We start from the raw sequence: 21140 nt of genomic DNA, 5'->3' as shown, positions 1-21140 counted from the left end.
CCTAAAAAATAACTTTAAAGTTAAATAAGTAGTTATCCAGTAGAGTGATTAGTCACCTAATATTGAGCTGAACTGACAAAAAAATTGCAATCAAATCTACATGTTCTAATAATGGTTGGCTTAGGCACATATCAGGTTCCTCAGTACAAGTGATATGAGGTATAGAGGCTCTTGTGTGTTTGTATTGAGGAAAGACTGTTTGTGTGTTTGTATTGAGGAAAGACTGTTTGTGGCTCTGTCTTGGAAACCTCCAGCTTCCCTTGTGGTCAAAAGCACAAGGCAGAGGTAAAACGGTGTGAGTGCAGTAAGTGTTTGATAATTATTTTCACAGCAACAAAATAGCTTTTGAGGTATGGTCAGATTCAATAGTCAGAATTAGTTTTTGCTGATGTTTTTGTCATAGCTCCATTTTATGCATCACAACAGTCCTTACAGAGCTATTTGTTACAGTCATGCAGGTTTGCATCATGTGAATGCCTGCAGCTGTCACTGCCTGCTTTTTGCTAATCAAGGCCTGGCATTGTGACTCATCTGCATGTGAAAACTTCAAAAAGAAATCCTCATACTTTGGACAGTTTGAACACTGTCATGATGTACATTATTCATATCCTAAGACGAACTGCGGTACATCAAGACAATGCTAATGGAAAGGGATGGGAATGCCTTGTGGGAAGCTGATCTTGAATCTTCTTATGCAGCATTCAAGTGTGTGTTGGAGAGATGTAGAGAGAATCGAGGGAGTCTGTGTGAACGTGCTGTGTGTGCCAATACTTGTGTCAATTACACTTCCTCCCATAGTGGTCTGTTGTGTGATAGTGGTACCGTACTGACTGTGTGTTGGCTGCTCAAAATGAATACTTTTTAAAGTAAAGATTAGTGTTTTATGCTTTTACAGAACTGAGATAGGTTTGCCTGGTATGTTAAACACATTAGACAGGGAATACAGATCTAATATGATCATCTGACCTACTGTAAGTAGTGACCTGAGCAGTTTCTGAATACACAATCCACAGTTTGTTTTATCTGTTCAAGCAGTGTATAGACAATAAAGTGAGCAGAAGTGCTGTTAAAATGAGAGTGCTTGTTAAAATGACTAAACCACTAGGGGATCTTACTGTTGAGACATTAACACAACTTCCTCTTTTACCGAGGTGGTAGTCACCTACCATAACAACAGTTTATCACACACAATTGTGACAGTTGGCACTACTGTCTATATATATGGCCAACTCTTGGATGCATACTGTCGTCATCTTGATTATTAATCATCATTACTTTTTTTTCAGGAAGCAAAATTAATTTTTGCACTTCCACAACACATTTCACAATGCAGGATTTCTCAAAATAGTGTAGAACGTAGGAGGTATTTCGCATCATGTGGTCTATAACCAGACTAATGTGACACACAATGACCCATTTTTAGGAACTAAAACTAAATTTTCAGTTTAAATCAGGATAAACTAGAGACCAACTTGTGATAGGATCACACCAGCTGTGACACCAAATCAGACCAGGGGCATTATTTTTAGCCCTGATTTTTTGATGGTTCTAAAGATTATCTTTCCAGATATTCCTGTAATGTGAGGTATATTAAGAGTGTTTTTTACATCCCCAATCGACTCGGAAGTCCATCCTGGCTGCAATGATCTCAAATCGTAAATGTTAAACATGTTCAATATTTACGATTCAATATCCTGTTGTGTGCGGGGAACCCCGAGGACAGCCGATGACGTAGTCACGTTGGAAAGGACGATAGCCAATTGAAAACCAAGCTGATTGAAGATGGAAGGACAACCGTCGCCGTTATTGCGGCCGTGGCTAATGCATGAGCTAATGCAACACATGAAGCATAAAGTAGTAGTAAGATGGACCTCAGAAATGGAGGACCAACATGTTAATTTGTGGCAACAACACACGTGCCTCCATGACTTCATCCATCCATCCTTTGTGAATTTTCAGTACAAAGTACAAAAACTAACATCGCTAAATCTTCCTGCCCATCGTCCGCCATGTTTGTTTACACTAAAGTCACGTTTCATCACGAGAGATATTGCAAGATTTCCGTTTTTTTAGTCGGGACTCTTGAATGGAATCTGTTAGTGTGTGGTGTGCTGTTTTTACCTAATCGTTGCTCACCACACACTATAGGAACAAAACTGTTAAATTTAACATAACATGTCGTTATGTGGGGGGGTCTCCCATTTTGAAAATCTGTTAAGATTTGAAAAATCTTTTAGTGTGGGCCAGCCTTTACATGGTTGTGATGCTATTACGGTGACAAAATCTGTCCACAGAGAGACAGACAGACATAAAGAAATGACAGAAAGAAATGAAATGAAATAAACGAAAGAAATATGAACACCTGCCAAAGTACTCAAAACCGCCTCTGTAGTAGTTCCTGCTGTAGTAGGTGTCTCCAGAACCACATTTTGTCATGATGACTCACACACAGACTCACAAGGTGGAAACAATACCAGCGTCGCTGTCGCTGCTAGTAAAAATCTTTGTTTGGAACTGACTTTTCTTGAATTTCTTGAATTATTCCTCTTGAAAACCTATTTTTTATACCAGATATTTCCTTGAATGGATGCAGTGCTATTTGGTAATCTGTTAATGTTTTTTTTGTCTTCCACAGTTTGCATAAGCCATGATTTGAGGTGTGGACAACGAAAACGTGCTCTCCCACATACTGCACTCACACACCAATCATGTCTCAGTCTGAATCCTGTTTGACTGTGTGGGACTGGTTATGTGTTCTTCGCCTAGAGCAGTATTCTGAAGCATTTCGAAGCGCTGGGCTGGCAAAGTTACGACAGTGTCGAAACCTCACACCAGATCAGCTGGAGCGGATGGGCATCACCCTGCCGGGTCACCAGAGACGCATCCTGGCTAGCCTCAACAAAACACATGGTAACAATGACCCACAATCTGACACACACTCTCACCTTGTACAGGCTGAGAGAGATCAGAGATTGGAAGAAACAGGACATGCCAAAGGGTTGCCGATAGAGAAACCTGTGCCTATCCCAGTGGAAGAAAAACCTGTCATTAAGGAAAGGGAGAAAAGAGACGGAGAGACATCGAGACCTACGCCCAGGGAAAGAGAGAAACCTGTCCCCAGGGGGAGACAAGTGCCCAGGATGAAAGAGGAAAGTGGAGAAGGAGAAGAGAAGAAGCCAGTTCCTGGACAAAGACAAACAGCACCTAGAGGAGGAAAAGAGGAAGAGAGGGATGAAGAGAGGGGGAGGCCTGTGCCTAAAGAAAGGACAAGGTTTCGCTCTCCAGTGGACAGTGACACCAGCCCGCTTGTCCCTCCAACTTCAGACACCTCTTTACCCCCCGTGCCTCCACGGAGCACCCCCAACTGCCCTCCACAGCGCTTCACCTCTCCCCTGAACCCCTCACCTCCTGCTCGAACTCCTGTCTCACCCAAACCGGACAGACATGCGGTTAAAGCCCCGCCTGTACAGAGCAGATCTGTGTCCCTGAGCTCCACCCCCACCACCCCTACACATGCACCTCTTCAGCCTCCCAGCTTCCCCTCTGCCCAAACTCGGCCTCAGACATTAGCCATTCAGCCACCTGCCCATTTGGGTAGTGATGGAGGAAGAAAAACTTCACCCGTCTCCCCCACTGCCTCCCACAGCGATGAAGTAAATGCTCCACCTCTCCCTCCAAAGGCAGGGGCAGTACCTAAAGGCCCTCCACCAATCCCACACCGGCTTCCTGCACAGTCTCCTAGAACTCACAGGTAAGACTATTATTTTAATGGATATTTATGCAGCTTTTAATGAGTGTTTGCAGTTTGCTATTTGGCTGTCTTTTAGAATACTTGTATTTAAGAAAAAGGTAGAATTCCTGCACTGAGATACAACATTTGGACCTCGTGACATGTATGTGAATAAGAGTGGAGTAAAGGGGTGTGACCGCTGCTGTCGTTTTTTGTGTATCTAAAACTACTCTTCTTTTCCTCTGACATTGCCTGTATCTATCATTTATCAAATTATACAATTGCAGAGGAAAAAACATAACAGACAGTGGTGTAGTGGAGAGTATACGCAGGTATACAGGGTATATCCTCCTCTTTTTCTGACGGTTTACAGTATACCCACCTATCAGCCATAAAGCCATTGGAATATATAGGAGAGTATACCCACATCCTCCTCAGTACATACCTATCTACCTAGTAGTACACCTAGGGCTGGGCAATATGCCGATATATATCATCAAAACGATATAAAGATATCTATCATATATATGTTTTTTTCTATATTGTTTCTATAGCGATATAGGCTAGGCCTATATTCATTTATTTTTTCTCAATTTCAATTAAAGCTGTTAATTTTGCACTCTAATTTCTTAAAATTAAAAAATACTCAGTACTTTTCATTTGTCAAGTATTGAATTCACACAGAAGTACACAAATATAGACTTTAACATGTGGTCATTTCATATAGACTATTTATTAGGGCTGTCAAAGTTAACGTGATAACAACGCATTAACGCAAATTCGTTTCAACGCCACTAAATTCTTTAACGCATTAATGCAACTTGTGATTTTTAGATTGTAGCGTGCTCAGTTTTAAAGCTATAATGTAGATACTGGCATCATATGAAACTACAAAACCTAAGGAATCCATTGGTACCAACCATACTAGCTTGTCATGAAGGAGGCTAAATAACGCTCCAAACGTACGCAACATTTTGGCGAGGAAAAACTGGCATGGGCATTTTCAAAGGGGTCCCTTGACCTCTGACCTCAAAAATGTGAATGAAAATGGGTTCTATGGGTACCCACGAGTCTCCCCTTTACAGACATGCCCACTTTATGATAATCACATGCAGTTTGGGGCAAGTCATAGTCAAGTCAGCACACTGACACACTGACAGCTGTTGTTGCCTGTTGGGCTGCAGTTTGCCATGTTATGATTTGAGCATATTTGTTATGCTAAATGCAGTACCTGTGAGGGTTTCTGGAAAATATTTGTCACTGTTTTGTGTTGTGAATTGATTTCCAATAATAAATATATACATATATTTACATAAAGCAAGCATATTTGCCCACTCTCATGTTGATAAGAGTATTAAATACTTGACAAATCTCCCTTTAAGGTACATTTTGAACAGTTAAAAAATGTGTGATTAATCGCGATTAACTATGGACAATCAATTGACAGCCTTACTATTTATTTATTGAATTATATATATATTGTTATCGAGATATGAAATGACATACAGTATATCATGATAGAGGATTTTGTCGCCCAGCCCTATGTACACCCACCTCATCAACAACCACTACACCACTGATAACAAAATAACTTGAGATCGTCACTCTAACCTGTTTTAAATGGGCTCATCTCAGGGTATCTTTGCTCCTACAGGACAAGGATTAGGTTTTTTGTTTTCCACCCTCCCTAAAAGTACCTGTATTTCCCACTGTGTACTGTATGTGTGTTAACTTTGAGTGGAAGAATATTTAAAGAGTGAGTTTTAGTAATATGTTGTTCCTCTGAGTGTGTGAGGCTGCTGTATTTAAGGCAAAATGACAAAGAATAATGTAAATGATTGCCAGTGGTGTGTGTTTGTGTGTGTGTTGAGAGATAAATTCAATTGAGAAATCTCACCTCTGTAAATGTTTAGTAGTTCTTAGAGGATTGTGCTGCCACCTATTGGACAAGATGGAAAAATACATCTCTTGTCAACTTCAGTAGCAGTTTACTGTTATTGGTGACTTTTGAACACTTCCTGAAAATAAAATTAGACACTTCCTGAAATTGAAAGGCCGAAGCACATTGACTGACGGACTGGACCTAAAGCTCAGTGGCCTGTTAAATACGGAAATATGTGAACAAGACCTGTAAATTTAGCTTGAGCTGTGAGGCTGTAGTTTTGTGGTTGCTTATACCACATATATGTGTGAATGTTTTTTTTCAAAGACTCTGTGGTGACATTTTCTTAACTATTATATTCCTACATTGTAATATCATGCTTTTTGCAGGGTTTAAATGCTTTGCAAAAGTAGTTTTTGCTTTTGTTTCTTTGTGCACATTGATGCGTTTGCAGAATTATGGATCTTTAAAAAGCACTTAGTATTTTTAAGAGGCTGCACATTTCCCCTTTAACAGCAGACTATTATCCTGCAACTAGTTTCACTGATGACACTGCAGCAGTTCTTTATCATGTATCTGTCTGTGTACTTCCTGGTGATAGCATGCCAGATTAAAGGCTCTTTCATTCGTCACCAGTTAGAGAAAGGAAACTTGAGCCTTACCTCAGGCTTCTTTTTTATGCAACATATGCATGTTCTCTGTCTGTGTTTCAAAGGGAAACTAACTGTAGAGAGAGGGAGGAAGTTATAATGGAGAACAACATGCAGCAGTTAGAAACTCCCCTCCTCATTAGCCTCTTTCAGCGACACAGGGAGAAAGAGAGAGTGAGAAATAAAGATAAAGAGATAGACAAAAGTGATTTATTACCAGGAACTACCTTCAGACTTTTTGTAGCTTCTACCAGCACACATTCACACACTCTCTTGTCACTCTCTTGTTTCCTTGTCAGTGTGCTTTGTTGCCTCCTCCCATCTTCTGGTTGACTGGTCATTTCCTCAACCTTTCTTTCCCCCTCTCCTCCGATGTGTGTTTACGATTGTTGTATCGTCATGGAAGAGGACTCTTTTTGAACATGTCGGGACAGGTAACATTAATACTAAACATATCTCTACATGTCTCTTCTCAGTCTGTACTTGTTTTTAGCATGCACTCTCACCTGCTAAACCCCCTCCTCACTCTGCTCTGTGTTTCAAACAAGGAAGCCTTTGTTTATTGTTGTGTTCATTTTTTCTGCAGTTATACCTTTTTTCAGTGAATAGAAAACAAGGTGCTGTTAGTGGAAATGTTATCAAGTTTACTTGAGTTTGTTTTACCATGACCAGAGTAAGGTAGTGTCATGTTTTCATGATCCTGTGTGAGACCAGATAACCTGCCCTGTCCTGGGGCTGTGCAAGTTTAGGGAACTGACACTAGTATTGGTGTATTACCTGTATTTCTGTGAAGAATACACAACCAGTAAGATGGGATTTTGCAGAGGCATCCCTGGCGTCTTTCGCTGTCATGGAAATCAGATACTGTATTTTGCTCTTAGCTTTACTGTTAGCACTCCCTATCAGCAATGACTTACAGACTGTTTTTGAAACAGAGGTTATACATAATGTCACAGCATAGAATAGCTTGGTGCTGGTCTTGAATGCCAATCTGTTAGATTTTGTGTGTATTTAAGACAAAAAAAGACAGGGAGGCCATGCAATGAACACATATGCCATCTTAAAATGCCTCTCATCTGTCACAACTAAAGGGTCCATTAGCTATCGTTAGCTGATCTTGGGATAAAGTGTAGAAATTTGCTAAGATTAAGTTCACATGAACACAGTGTGGGAGGAGAAATGAGCGGTCATTGTTTCTTTAGCCTACTGTGGTCTGTTAGCTAGCAAAGAGCAGGTTAAATATAGCATCTAGCTAGAAGCCCCTCTCTCTCAGCACTCTTCCTCTGAGTAAAAGGAGGAACTGTGTCAACCCGTCAGTTTCCCGTCATTGTTTATGCTTTTCTGGTTTGAATGAATGGAATATATATTTAGAGCCTCGGGTTTAATTTAAAGTATGGTTTGCTACTTCATGAATTTGTTTCTCTTGCTTGAACCGAAATTGTACGAAAAAGCAATGTAATTTGTCCAGAGGGGTCTGTGAACCGCCTCCTAATAATTTAGAATGTGTATATTGTATAAATGTAGGTATTTTGACACAGCTACTGCTGAGTCATACATGGTTTTATCACCTTAAAGAGGCATTTAAAATAAAATACAACAGAGCAGTTTATTTCTGTGTTAGACAGAGAATTTGACTAAACCGTTTTTTTAATTTTCTGACTTGAGCCGACTGTCCAACAGCCAACATGGCTTACTGTAGCAACTAGAGTAGGTTGTCTCTAAAGTACATAAAACTAACGGTCTGTTGCATGATTGTTTGAGCTTTTCGGACACGTCGTATTTTCTGTTTTGACCTAAAAGAACTAGTAACTGTTTTCTACTGGTATTTCACTCAGGCATAATTACTTGTGAACTTTTAAACTGAAGATTGTTTGGAAGCAAAGTGACAGGTTCATGATGTTTGGTCTCGAGCTGTTTGCTGTAATGTGTGACTAATATCTGTTATGTCCTTGCAAGGCTAAATGCTGATCATTGTGATTGTAACAAGAAGGAAATTCACAAAATAGGCAGGAATAAAGAGGAACTTTCACAATACTGGATGGATAGAAACAGGCCTGTGTGCTCACTCTTGACTTTCCCGTCCTCATGGAAAGAGTATATAGTTGCTAAATATTGTATGAATGAATTAATTTCGCTATTTTTGAGTTTAGGAAGAATAATAGAGTAGTAACTATATGAAAAGTAAGCAAGAAAGTCTGTTAAAAAAACAAGCAGCAAATGTACGGTATTACATTAGTATAACATTCTTTATATAGAGTATACTGTAGCCTATGCATTTGTTAACATAATAGTGAAGTATGACTTGGTATGAAGGATATTGCGGTTTATAACGTGCCATTATTAATAGCCAAAAGTCAACAATGTAAGAGATCTTAATAACCAAATCCGCATATAGATCTAAGGTACCGTGCTTATGTGCATTGTCTTCACATTCATAACCACATTAGTAGGGTTGCTGTTTTTTCAGTTTGCTCATCTGTCTGTGCAAACCTGTGCTGTGGTAATGTTTGATGAATCAATTTGTAATTTCCTAGTAACGTCAGGCCTACCGGCCCCGTGTTTATGTGTTGCATTGGGAAACATATATTGTTATTATTTCCGCAAATATTACAATTGCACAATATATGCAGTTGGAACAAGTTGGCTGTAATAGCAATTGTTGGCGGTATTGTTACCATTAGATTGCTTCACCACGGTATGTTGTACAGATGGTATACCGGCACATCTCTAGTGAGCTAGAGGTATGCTGTGTTTACATGGAGATAGGATCTTGCAGGGTGAGACAGGTTGAGACTTGCAGCTTAAACCAGAAGTGGAGAGAGAAAAACAGACAGTCAGAGGGAGAGCAGAGGGACTCCGGTTTGTCACAGCTCTGGGATCAATTCTCGTACCACTGAAGAAGACAGAGCAGGAGTCAGTAATGTGGACTGAAGCAGGTTTTTTCTTTTTCTTCATGCTGTTCGAAGAGAGTTATAATATCTAACCATGAGCACTGCGTAAGTTTGTTGGCTGCAACCTTTTTTTTGTAGCAGGTGCCTGAGTAAAATCTCAAATGCTGTTATGTCTGTAGTTTTTACTATGAAATGAGATCGACAAGACAGGAGGGGTCAAAGGGAGAAGGGCTTTCTTGATATAGAGGATGTATAGAATCAGCCATCTGCTTGGGATTTTCCCCCGATCTCTGATTACCGTGATGTCCGAGGACTCCTCTCCTGCTCTCCAAGCCTCTGTTGACCTCTCCTGTACCCCTTTATCCCCCAGCCCCATTCCCACCAAGACGGTCTCCGATGAGATGCAGAAAGACCAAACTCCACAGGTCCCACCTCGCATCAGGACACCACTAACTCTAGAAGACGCACATCAGTCAACTCAACCGGACACTCAACCGGACACTCAGCCGGCTCTGCCTGCCAGGAGAGTCCCCCAACCTCCCCTTGAGTCCAGTAAGTACGATATGCAGTATATAATACTTGTTTAAAGGAGCAATATGTAGCACTGACAGCTCGCGTTCTCCTCCGGTGACTCATAGCAGTTAGCACACATTTTTGAAATTTGAGGTTTACCTTCTAGACACGACGCGTTAGCCTCTGGTCAGCAGTAGTCAGAATCACTTCACCGGCTGTGTGTCTCAAATACTTCTAACCCAGCTGCACACGGACCACAGAGAGAAGTGCAGAGGCTTTTAAGGTCGGGTAGAATCGAATGTAATGTTATCTCTGTTGATCCATCCAGTTGTTTTGCTTGCCTCCATGGCTGCAGAAGGCTGTGTTTGCGTGCCAATTTGTTTCATGTGTGGCAACGGGGTGTTGAAATTGGCAGTGGATGGGATCACGCCGATCCAAAACAAAAACAAACCGCAATGTAAATTTTATTTTATATATTTATACATTATTTTCTCTGTACATCTGTCCTGCCAGATGCATTTATCAATATGATTTTGATTACTTGTTTCCCAACTGAAAATGGAAATACTACAATCCACAATATATCCAAAATCAAACATATACTTTGTGTATTACCTATACAGCATGCACAGAGAGCAATTATGTTGCTGTTGTTCCAAGTCAGAAAAAAGTAGACAGCCCTTAGCATTATGGTTAATTGAGGCTTGTCCAAATCATATTGAGTGTCAGTACAAAACTAAAGCAGTACAACTCCATTTGTTCTCATCTTCTGCTCCCTCCCTCAGGGTTGGATTCACTCGATGATAGTTCTGATGACTACGAGGATCCAGACTTGTTTTACCCCGGTGCTCATCGAATGAGCGCACCAGACAGGGTAAGTGAGAATGTTTCCTTCTTTTACACTCCTCTTCCTCTTCTCCTCGTGACAATGTGAATGTGACTGTGAATGACGGCTGTCTCCTCCTATAGGATATGTCTCTGCAAGTGCCCCGCAGGGCAAAGGGACGGTACAGTTCTTTGTGCAGTGATGACGAGATGTTGGATGACGACGAGTGAGTCATGCATCAACACAAACAATCAACACAAACCCAGAAACTCAGCATTAGACTGTACAATAGAAAAAAAGCCAACGAGCAAACACAGAGACAGATTTGACCTTTGTAGTCAGTACATCGCTGACCATGGTAATCAGCATATAGCTTGAATGTAAGGTTATGGTTTTGAGTGCTCAGTAAGTTGATCTATTTTTTTGTCCACTAGAATTGTTCTCAGGCTGTTTTTGCTTATTGAATATTTACTTTGTGTTTTGCTTTACTATCTGTATCAACATCTATTTCTGTTCTACGCATCTAGCCAGTGTTGAATAGGAATGCCTTTGATTACAAAAGGGTTGATACATTGTGCACTGACTAATTCAACTCTAGATTGTTATTGAAGTTTATGACAAGACAATGTGGCTAGTTTTGCTGATTTTGAATAATCTATTTACATGACTGATAAAAAAAAATAGTTTTTACCTGTATAGACTGAATCATTTTTAAAAGTTCAGCTTTTGAGCAAAAATAATTTATATACAGTTTAATTGAGTCTAGTCATTCTTAGAGTCCTGCAGAAACCTTTAGGCAATAACCTTGGTTTCCATTGTGACACAAAAAATATGCTTGTTTGTTTCCTGTTTGATAAGTTCAATTAATGGGTAGTGGCTCTTTGAAATGTGTCCCATATAATATTACAATAACATTTCTTTGTTTAGAAAAAAATAATACAAGGTTATTATACAAACATTAATTTCAGGTTTCTTTCTGTTAATATTGTTTACTAAGTGTTTGTGTTTGTGTGCTTATTTCTGTGCATCCAAAGTCTGGACGGGGACATTGGCTCTCTACAAGGAAGCATTTACCTGCCAAACACTGGCAGACTGGCTTCGGCCACTAAAGACGACAGCTCTCAGCTTGCTGCTGTCATCAAGATGGGCTGGCTGGACAAGAATCCACCTCAGGGGTATGAATGACAACACACACACAAAAGCTGAGGTTGTGCTAATTAAAGGGCATCAACCAATACTACAGATATCTGCTGTGTATCTCAATCCTACTTTAAACATGGTGACATCAATACAAAAGATCAAGGTATGGTTTAACGGTTGGAGCTGTTTTTATACCTGAACAAATACAACTAATCTTTTTCATGCCTTTCATTCTATTATTCACAAAATTACTTTTAACATTGTACAGTTGGTTTTATACGCTTTGCATGGAGTGTTAGGCCCACCATTAATAATTACAATGAAACAGTAATAAAACATGTTATGCTGAAACGCTTCAAATTACTACCCAGGTCCTAGTTCCTCTTGTACTACAGTAAAAAGAGTTTGTACTTCATGTTTTGAAAGTGTGTTTGTGTGTGTGTTTTCTTACACAGGGCCCTTTATTATCAGAGACGATGGGTAAAGCTGGATGTTGACTACCTGAGATACTTTGACAATGACAAGGTAAAAGCAAACATGTACAGTAACTCTATCACATCATCACATTAGTCACTCTTACTGGGAATCTACGACAAAAGCGAGACGTGAACAGCATGCAAGCGCTACTGAAGCGTTCAGTCTAGAGGTGTGGAATCAAGTCACATGACTTGGACTCAAGTAAGAAATTTGATGACTTTAGAAGTGATTTGACAAAATAAAAAAAGACTTGCAACTTGACTTGGATTTCAACACCAGTGACTCGTGACTTCACTTGGACTTCAGCCTTTTGACTTGAAAATAGGCCTTCTTGATACCTTCCCCCCAAGCCCAAAGATCAAAAAGGATGTTATTTAAAAAGTGTGTTCACAAAGAAGATCAACTGCCCGGTACTGGAGGTAACTCAGACAGCATCCTAGATGTTGGGTTAATTTACTTTTTGAGAGATCCTTTATTGATTTGCTTGGGAAGATGATTTACTTGTGGTGGAAATAACTGAACTGAACTGAACAAACAAATTTCTATTTTGTGTTGTATATTGCTGAATCCTTGAAAAGTGGTGTTGTTTTTTTTAAGCTCTGGATTCTTTATTTTTGATAAATATTATTGGGACTTACATTTGATTATCTTACACTTAATTCCCCAGATCCACTTTGTTTGAACCAATCCGACAGCATCCAATCAAGTTACAGGAGAAAACCATGAAGAACTAACGTTACGTTACTCTGTTGTTAAAAGGGCATTACATTTGGTGAATAGCGCATTATGACCTGTTTCGGATTCGAAACTTAGAGTTTAGGACTTGGTACTTGATTTGGGACTTGAGTGCAAAGACCTGAGACTTACTTGTGACTTGCAAAACAATGACTTGGTCCCACCTCTGGTTCAGTCCGTTCAGTCCACACCAACTCCGACCTATTGAACGTCACTGTCGTCATTACCAGCTGGACAAAATAGTTTTCAAGTGGACTCCATGTATACATATTGTATCAGTTGATTATCTGTCCCCACCCTTTGTAGCAAGCAGGAGAAATATGCCTATATTGAAACCGTAAAGCTCAAAGCGAAACTGGGGGTCATGATCAATAATTACAGATAAGTGTGATGTCCTCCTGCGGTGACGTGCTTCACATACTTCTCAGAGTCAGTGTGGATTGATATATTTGATAAGGTGGAAGTGTATCTGCTCTATGAGACCATCAAGGGACGGATGTCAAAAATGCGTCAAATAGCGCGATTGCACTGATGCATTAAGACTGCCTTTCCCGCTCACGAAACACACCCACATTAATGCACTTTCTACATTATGTATGTTAGATATGGATCTTTTTTACAGAGTAGTTTTTGCTGTGTGTGTGTGGTGTGTTGTAGGAAGTGTATTCTAAGGGGATCATCTCTACCGCCTTCATCACTAATGTGGCCAGTGTGGGAGAGCTGAAGTTTGAGGTCGTCACAAGCAACCGGACATTTATCTTCAGGGCTGAAAGTGAAGGTCTGTCTGTTTTGTCTAGTCATCTGTGTGTGGGTGCCTGCACACATTAAAAATAACGTGTGTTACCGTTTATAAGAGGTCATGTGCATATGTCTCATGCATGCACAAATGATGTATCTTGGTTCACATATACAGTATTTGTGGATGCATATTTTTACTACACACATGTTTATTCATACATGTTTTGCACATCCATCCAGTCGAGAGAAACGACTGGGTGGCTGTACTGCAGGACTGCACCAGGGGGCGCCATCTGCGCAGCACCATGAACCCCTGCTCACCTTTGACCCCGGAGTTTCAGGGCAATCTGGAACTCAGAGGGTTACGCTCCAAACTTTATACCGTTGTCGCCTCAGATAAAGTCTTCCTCTACAAAAACATTGAGGTAAGGACGCTCTGTGTGTGACTACAGAGATGAGCAGTGTGTTCAAATCACATAGTAGTAGTGTCGTCTTTATTTTGCAAAATACTATATAAACTAAATCTGGGTATTAATGCACCAAAAAAGGGTTCTATTGAGTGATTAAAATGCATCTGCTGATCCATAATTGACAGAAAAAACATTACAACATGTACCATTCTTGTGTCATTATTTTCCTGTTTTTCCTTTTCAAAAAGCACCAGAAGAAATTGATGACAGGGCTCACATAGGCTTTCTCATTTCCCTTTACACAGAACATTTTTAATTTTACAGTGCGATTACAAGTTTATCAAATCTAACATCAACTTACATCATCGTCAACATTTAAGGTTAAATTTATAGATAAAGTAGTGGAGATACTTTCAGCCTTCTACAGTAAAACAAATGTAAAATAGCAATTTCAAATAATATTTATTAACATAAAGTTGAGCCACTCACCCAGATTTTTTTCTTCTTCCAGGACCATCGTATAGGAGTGGGTATCACATCCATTGAGATGAATGTAGGAAATGTTAAAGAATCAGATCGTCGTGGATTTGATCTCACCACACCTTACCGCATATTCAGGTACTGCATAAATGCAACACACACACTTACTAACTCTCTGCCATGTGTATACAGTAAACTCTTGACTTGGATATGTGCTTTGTGTATGTGTCCTCTGTAAGTATAATTTGATGTACTGTACAGTCTGACTGATTTTTACTTTTTTCATCTCGACAATGGATTTATGTTTTCCTCATAAGGATTTAAGTGCAAAACATTCTTCCTTGTTAGTCAACGGCTGAGTTGGTCTTGGTGCAAGGATACTTCAGGGAAATCAGATCATGTTGTTTTACTGAGAACTCCCACCGTCCAGCTATCCTCACAGTCCTCAGCTGGACATCCTTGGAGAATGTGAAAAGCCCTTTGTATGAGTGTTTGTGTGTGTGAGAGAAGAAGAGTTAGGGAGATGTGTGTGCACAAGTGTTGGTGTGGTGTGTGTGGTCTTTTGGCTGACAGTGTACAGCCTGCAGCGCAAGGGCTCAGCTTGACAGGATGGGGAAATCTGAAAAGGCTTGTGTATTTGTATAAGAGTTGGACTGTGAGTCAGTGTGTGTCTCGGTCTAAGTGTGCATTTGTGCATCTCTCTAGTCGTTTGAGAAGTGTGTGTACTGTATATGTGTTTAAGGACAGAGACCAATGTGTTGTTAGACAGATGAAAAGAGGAAGTATTCAGACATGCGAGTCTGCGTCAAGCCACAAATCTGTCTGTGTGTGTGTGTGTGTGTGTGTGTGTGTTTGTTTAGTTTCCAGTCACAGGCTTTCTCATTTCCATCACTTGGTAGTTGTTATCGACACCACCATGTCGGCATTAACACTCGGCCGTGTGTTTGTCTCTCTTCGCAGTTTTATCGCAGAGTCAGAGCAGCAGCGAGAGCAGTGGGTTGACGCCATGCAGAACGCGATAGGTGAGGCGCTGTCGAATAGCGAGGTGGCAGATCGGATCTGGGCGGAGCCTAGCAACAGTCTCTGTGCCGACTGTGAGGCTCCCAAGCCGGAGTGGGCTGCCATCAACCTGTGTGTGGTGATCTGCAAACGATGCGCAGGTTGTGTGTGTGTGTGTGTGTGTGTGTGTGTGTGTGTGTGTGTGTGTGCATCTATGTGTGTGCATTTGTCAATGTGAATATTTTCTGTTAAACAAAGTTTTGACATTGTTGTTAACATGTTTTTGAGTGTCTCCATTTTCATACATTTCTTCAAAATGTGGTTAGAATTGTACAGAGGATATATTTTGATTGATTTTATTTTTTTTAATCTTTGCTGTGTGTTACAGTGACATGACAAATATCAATTATCTTGGTGTAAAAACTCCAGTACAGTATTGGGGTGGTTGTAGAATAGAATTCCACAGTACTGTTACACGGTCTGTATGTACTTTGTCTTCAAAATGTGTGTGTCTTTTCCAGGAGAGCACAGAGGACTGGGTCCTAGCATCTCAAAGGTTCGTAGTCTGAAGATGGACAGGAAAGTCTGGACAGAGGAGCTTGTACAGGTACACACACACAGGAGTGTTTTTTTTTTATACGGAATAAAATATCATATATTGAAGAAGACTTGAAACTAGCGATTGAGACCATAAACTCATGTTTACAATGTTTACTGAGGTAATAAATCAAGTGAGAAGTAGGGTCATTTTCTCATAGACCTCTATACAATCTGACTTCTTTTTGCAACCAGAGGAGTCACCCCCTGCTGGCTGTTAGAAAGAATGCAAGTTTGAGGCACTTCTGCATTGGCTTCACTTTTCAGACCCGTAGGTAGCCCATTCGTCATGAACAATTAATTTGGCTGCTTAAACCCAGATAGAGCTGCAGATTAATTTATACTGAGGTAGCAGTTGATTAGGTACACTTGTATAACATAATACAGTCTAGTATACAGTAGTTAATCCTTGTAACGCTTAGAGTGAGCTTTGAGTTTTTGTTGACACTGTGTCAGGGTTTGGATTCAACTCTGTGGTAATTTCTAAGGCAGTAGTTAGTGGTGGTGTTGCATATTGATATACACACATAAGGGTAGAGAATATTTGCAACTTGGTCCAATATAATGTAATAAAAATAATACAAAAAATGTACAGGCATACTTAATGAACTGTACAGTGTATATTGTCAGATGACAGCACACATCTTGACCTCTACACACGCTTCCTATCATTCTTAATGTGGAAATACTTCTCCTAATCCCTACTCGTGATGCAGGTGTTCCTGTTGCTGGGCAACGAGCGGGTAAACAGTTTCTGGGCAGCCAACGTCCCGCCAAGTGAAGCTTTGATGCCTTCTAGCTGCAGCGAAGAACGACGGCGCTTCATCACCAACAAATACCGCCAGGGCAAATACAGGAAGTACCACCCTCTGTACGGGAACCAGAAAGAGCTCAATAATGTAAGTTGAAATCACTGCTTTGATTGTTTGCTTTTGTCTGCGTTACCCTCATGCTTGGATTTGAATATACACGCTGCATTTTCTGTGGTTATATAGGGATTTAATATACAAAACTACATTGAGTCAGTCACTAGACCTTGAGAAAAAGAGGCTTTTGTACACAGGGAGGGTTTAGAGATGGTTCGTTTAGCAATCCACTATGACTAAATTGTCTTTTTAATCCATCATGGTGACTTAATTCATTTATTCACTTCGCTGAATGTAGTGATGTAGTGTTGACTGCTCCCTTTGCTTCACAATACAGTGCCTCCTTTAAGATTTTTTTTCCAGCAGCTGTGTGCATATGTCTCATAGAGGGTCACAGGCTTTAGTTGTGACTGGATTTTGTAAGACATACACACACCATACACCGTACATCTGCATCTTCACTACTCAGACCATGACTAAGAATCCAAGAATAAAGAAGTGGCCTGACCGTTCTAGTACTGACTTGTAGATAGATTGACTGATAGACAGAGAGACAACAAAACGGGCTTTTCCTGTGAAACCAGTTCAAAAGAACATAAAAAATAAGTTAGTTCCTTGGTGTAAATACACGTATTACAGTCCAATATTGCACTAAAGACAAGCATTTATTCTTTTTTGGTTTCAAAATTTGTATTGATTCAACTTTCCCAGCTAGCTGATTCAGGCAAGCTACATTTGTCACTTCACCTCAAAGTGGGGCATTCAAGGGACTGATTTGAACTCACTGCAGTAGGAGTGAAACGCTGGTTCATACATTGCAAAAGCTGGCTGAATCCCTGATTAAGTCCAACATTTAAAGCACAGTGCCAATTGCAATACTGACATTCAGATTTGAGTAATTAGAGTGATGTTTTATTTGTTTCATTCCTGGCTTGCTTTTGAGTCACTAGTGTTTGCAAAGTGTAAGCTCATACAGTACTAGTGGTTTAAGAGAATCAGCATTGGCCTCTATGTACAGACATTACAATTAAGTCAGGAATTAACAACAGCCCTCTCATGATGGACTACCAGTGTATCTGTCCTAATTGGGGAGCTCAGAAAACACATACCTCTGCCCTGTCAACATGATAAAGTTGGTCAGTAAAAGTCCGAAATAGGACACTTGGGAACAGTTTTCCGGACAGCTAGAGTCGGGGGTTTTATATTGTGCCCTCGCCGTGTTCCACTGTGTGCGGTAAATGTCTTAGTGTTTCAGACCCTGCTGGGTCACTCATTAGCTGCTTAACCCACTTAACCACAAACAATGTGGACTGCTCACAGACACACTGAGTGTGTGAGTGAGTCACATTTAGCACCTGACTGAGTTCTATTTTTCCTCTCCCAAGCGTTCAACCTTGTCTGTGTGTGTTAGTCACTGTGTTTGGGACAAGAAGAAGGAGATAAAGGAAGTTTTCTTATTGTCACACACATCCCAATCACTGGTCGTTTTAAAGCTGTTTTTGTTCAGCTGCTGGTCCTCCCTTCTTCATTCAGTCCTCCTCCACGATGGCTATCTCTTTTTCTTGTTTCTACTTTTTGTCTGAGGCTGTCTCTTTAGAACGTGATCAGCTTTCTGCCTGTCTTTTGTATTCCCCTCATTTCAAACAGATGCTGCTCTACCTGTTCTTTTTCAAATACTTCAGGTTCCTCAGGTCTGTGGTGTTGCTACTCTTTCCACTAGGGTGTGTCTTAAGAAATAATAGAGTATGCAATGGGTTTGTGACAACTATGCAGCTATGTGAAAAGGAATGGACAGTAAGGCTCTGAGAGAAGCAGAAGTTTGTGTGATGTGAGAGCGCTGGAGTGTCTCTGGCTCAAATTCAGGTTTGTTTATCTAGTCCTGGCTTTTCATCCCTACTTCTCTGCTTCCTTTCTTCTTTGTTTTTCCTTTTTCTTTCTGAATGTGACATCATTACTCACTGCTTTAGCTGGAATGTGCTGTAACTCCGCCTCTCCCTCTTTCCCCCCCCTCATTATTTGTCTGGGACTGCAGAAGAAAGTTGATCTCCTCACTGCTGCTTCTTTCTCTTATGTGTAAGTTGCTAGTATTCCCCTAGCCTTCTGCCACAGTAAAGCATCACAAACTAGATATTTCTTTGGCGTGTGCGTGTCTGTGTCGACTGACAGTCAAACAGAGGAGTGACTGAAAGGAACTGAAAACTTACAGGTGAGTTTGTGTGTGCTGGTGAGCTGTAGGAGAAGGTAGTGAAAGTATTTTGTGTGTCTGCATCTGTGTGTTTTTGTAGATTATCTCTGTGAAGAATGTGAGTTGTAACAAGTTAGTAGGGTGAGTATAGGAATGTGTGTCAATGGACTTTGAATCTGTGACAGTATGTGAGCTCAGTGCAATAAAACTAACACAAATGTGAATGTGTTTGTGGGGCATAGTTTTGTCTTGACACTATATAATAAGGGCGACTGTACTGTAGCTCTATGTCAGTGAGCACATTAGAGTTATTGTGTGTATGGTTTTCACTGGGAGTGGGCTGAGATACGTTAACATGCATATCAATGTGTGTGTAGGCATGTTTCTGTGCATTTTTTTGCATTTTTGTTGGTCTGTGTTGCTCTGTCTCTCTGTGTGTGAGTCCATGTGTTCTCTGTGTACTCAGAGAGATGATAGGCTCACCTCTGTCAATGGACATCATTGTCTCTCTCACTCTATCCCTTCCTGCTTTGTGTCCTCTTTCTCTTTGCCTCTCTTTTGCAATAGGTATTCAACTATTGACGCTTTACACAATCTTTCATTCATTCATTGGGTTTCATATCCTCTTGCAAGAACATAGTGTTCATGTTTCTATAAAGAATTATTCAACATGTGTTGGAAAATGCAAAAAAGCCCAATTGTCCCAGGGAAACTCAACTTTTTTTTTTTTTTGTGTACTGTTGTATGTTTGGCAGCCTGTCTTCCCTCATGGTGTCTTATTATATTATACTAGCCTTTTGACTTGCCTTGACTTGGCAAAATGCCTTGTTGTTGTTTGGTGTTTCCTTTACGTCTCTGTGAGGAATCAAAGAGCACTGGGTGGAGCATAAAACAAGTTTGACAGACATGTACAGAATGGCATTGAGTTATTTAACACAGAGAGAAGTGTTGGCAGCTTGAGAGTATGTGTGCCAAGTTTAAGTCAGGGACTTAGGGAGTTATCAAAACTACGTCTCATATTATCATGCATCTTTGTTGCATTTGTTAAAACCTGCTCCCAGTATTCTTGAGCTTGTGTTTGTTGTGTCTGTGTTGACTGCATGGTGGTGACAATCAGCATGTTATTGCTACTTACTATAACAAACAGGCACAGCTGAGAGTCAGCAGTAAAAACTCTTTATGGGCTTGTTTTTGTGCTTTTATAGTTTTGGAAAGTGGCTTCCATAGAAGAAAAGCTCCATCTCTCTTACCCTTTTTGGTCCATTCCCTCATCTCTCTTCCCTTTTTCCAACTGAGTCCTCTCATTTCCTCATTCACACTGTAGGATTTTAGGTCATAAATCCTTTTAAATTGTGCAGAGAGCTGGGATCTGCTTTCTTGTTTATTTCCCAGTTATTTCCCTCCCTCTTTGTGTGTGTCTGCCTTTCTGTTTCTGCCACATACACTCTCCTCTTCTCTTCCCCTTCTTCTTCATCTGTCTGGCTTTTCACCTCCACCTCCTTCTCCATCTCCCTCTCTCTTCGTATTCTGTCCCTGGTGAGGTAATGACGGAGCATATGTGGATAACTCTTTCTCATCTGGATTTAATATATGGACATGCGTAAATGTGTGTTTTTGGTTGGACGTTCGGTATGTGCAGAAATGGACAAAGCATGTGTGTGTCTGCACAAAGGAGGTCGGAGTGTATTATGTTGAGTTTGTAGCCAAGTACAATTAGTCTCTAATTAATGCGCCCCACTAAAATGCTTTCATCTTCCTTTCACAATATTTGTCTTTCTTCTGTGCCTCTCGTCTCTTTCTTTTCCTCCTATTCTGTCCCATATAACTGCAGAGGCCAGATGGAGGCCTGTGATTCTAGACACACCCAGATAAAATCTCTCTCTCTCGCTCTCTCGCTCTCTCTCTCTCTCTCTGGGGAAATTGGGTAAGATTCTTGAATTCCCTTCTCTTCTCTCTTTCTTTGTGTGTGTGTGTGTGTGTGTTATTACATTACTCCCTGTTTCATAGACAGCAGATGTTGG

The 21140-nt window shown here is 40.5% G+C and overlaps 1 protein-coding gene across 3 annotated transcripts in view; it reads left to right on the top strand.

Moving 5' to 3' along the window:
* Positions 1–21140, top strand: part of arap1 (ArfGAP with RhoGAP domain, ankyrin repeat and PH domain 1) — a 55631-nt gene that overhangs the window by 10496 nt on the left and 23995 nt on the right. For 2 of the 3 annotated variants that reach the window (XM_074641811.1, XM_074641810.1), the window contains exons 2-13: positions 2636–3751; positions 9524–9705; positions 10452–10540; positions 10636–10718; positions 11527–11667; positions 12088–12157; positions 13502–13622; positions 13823–14007; positions 14504–14610; positions 15433–15632; positions 15993–16078; positions 16785–16967. In XM_074641811.1, the coding sequence (XP_074497912.1) occupies positions 2709–3751; positions 9524–9705; positions 10452–10540; positions 10636–10718; positions 11527–11667; positions 12088–12157; positions 13502–13622; positions 13823–14007; positions 14504–14610; positions 15433–15632; positions 15993–16078; positions 16785–16967 (2490 nt within the window). In that variant the 5' untranslated portion in view covers positions 2636–2708. Of the gene's footprint in view, positions 1–2635; positions 3752–6493; positions 6697–9523; positions 9706–10451; positions 10541–10635; positions 10719–11526; positions 11668–12087; positions 12158–13501; positions 13623–13822; positions 14008–14503; positions 14611–15432; positions 15633–15992; positions 16079–16784; positions 16968–21140 lie in introns of those variants that run through there. The other variant, XM_074641812.1, reaches the window with a different exon arrangement.

This window comes from Sebastes fasciatus, chromosome 7 (assembly GCF_043250625.1).
Source record: "Sebastes fasciatus isolate fSebFas1 chromosome 7, fSebFas1.pri, whole genome shotgun sequence".
Classification (NCBI taxonomy): Eukaryota; Metazoa; Chordata; class Actinopteri; order Perciformes; family Sebastidae; genus Sebastes; species Sebastes fasciatus.
Note: the sequence above shows the minus strand (reverse complement) of the source record. Positions and strands in the feature narration are given on the sequence as shown.